This window comes from Helianthus annuus, chromosome 15 (genome assembly GCF_002127325.2).
Source record: "Helianthus annuus cultivar XRQ/B chromosome 15, HanXRQr2.0-SUNRISE, whole genome shotgun sequence".
NCBI lineage: Eukaryota > Viridiplantae > Streptophyta > Magnoliopsida > Asterales > Asteraceae > Helianthus > Helianthus annuus.
The window spans coordinates 45,716,706-45,718,262 of record NC_035447.2 but is presented as its reverse complement, the minus strand read 5'-3'; the positions used below and the strand labels follow the sequence as shown (position 1 = coordinate 45,718,262).

The following is a 1,557-nucleotide window of genomic DNA, read 5'->3' as shown; positions in this document are numbered from 1 at the left end:
AAGTACTAGGAGGCCCCAAATCAAACACACACAAATATGTATAATATCGAGAGCCCACAAACCAAACAAGAGTTTCTAGAAGATAACAAAATTTTGAGCTAAAAATGAAGAGCTAAATGTTTAGGGTTTTTAGAAGATAACAAAATTTTTAGAGTAATATAGAGGTGTATATGTGAATCCTCTTAAGTTGTAGTTGTACAATAAGATTTGAAGTCTAGGATTAACGGGATTCTATTATCGTATGTATTAATGTATATATGGATATATTTAGTACAAATAAAAAGTAAACAAATATGAAAACTAAATAATCAGATGTAGTTGAAGACAGAAAGAGATGTGCTATGGATTATACATTTATACGTTATACCTAAAAATCAATATGTACATCTATTTGTTCGGTTGTCGCATTAAACCAACCATACATATTAAAGTGTTACAAGCTGAAAGATTACACTTATAAAACATGAATATGTTATAACAATATTCTTAATGTTCTTCGTTATTGAACTAATAAAAATGATCTCTAACTAGTACAATTTTTACCCAATCTAAGAGATCATGTTGTCTTAAGATTCAATCTGACAAAAGGGTTTTTCAAAAATAAAAAATAAAATATGGATGGTTACTTGGTGGCGTATGAACTTAGTGCCAATTGAAGATCTAGATCTTTACAAGATTGCTTTGAATCGTCTGATGATGATGAAGAAAGCATCCTTTTTGACCTGCCTCCATGTTTGTAACCAGAGTTGCATACATCCTTAAAGGTTACCAAATCATTATCGTACAAACCAAAGGTAAAATCTGGTTCACTAAATTCATGACCATGAAAACTTATGTTAACACCGTGATTATTAATAACTTGGTCATAGGGTTTGAGGTAATGCTCGATGGTGGCTCTTCTAGCTTGTAATAACAACCTTTTCTTCTTCATCCGTTCGGCTTTATGCGCGTTCTGGTGACCACCTAATGCTTGCGAGTTCACAAACATTTTGAAACAATATTGGCACTTGAACTTCTTCGCCTCTTGGGAATCCTCCATCGAATACTTCTCTTTCTCGGACGAGGTTGTGGTAGGTGATGAATGCAGGCTTTCTCCGTGTTCGCCTAATTCTTGTTCGTTGAGCGCTGCATCATTTTTGTCGGGATCAAGCTCAAACCCGAATAATCTGATCTTTTTATTCGATATTATCAAGGGATATTGAGAATCAACTTGCTCTCTAATGCGTGTTGATGGAAGGAAATTAAACACAACTTGGGCCATCTCTCAAATTTGAGAAAGTTATGATTATAATTGATGGAGTAAAAGAAACCTGTCTGCCTTTTATAGCGACGCAAAAACCTTCAAATAAAATAGTAAGGGAGTAGCAACTGTTGTAAAAACAATATTTGAAGAAAATAGTCTTTGAGCACTTTAAAATAAAATGTTAAAAACATGCGAATAGAGTATCATTTTACCATTAAAATAATCAAATATTCTTGTTCTAAGCTTAAAGTAGGGGTAATTTTAGTATTATTATATATATATAGAATGAGCATAAGTCAAAAATCACCCACCTG

General features: G+C 32.8%; 1 protein-coding gene across 1 annotated transcript; it reads right to left on the bottom strand.

Moving 5' to 3' along the window:
* Nucleotides 1–345: 345 nt before the first annotated feature.
* On the bottom strand, nt 346–1,304 carry LOC110909594 (zinc finger protein 2). Its single transcript, XM_022154467.2, has one exon. It carries the CDS (start codon nt 1,259–1,261, stop codon nt 623–625), a length of 639 nt encoding a protein of 212 aa, XP_022010159.1. The 5' UTR covers nt 1,262–1,304; the 3' UTR covers nt 346–622.
* Between the last annotated feature and the right edge of the window lie 253 nt (nt 1,305–1,557).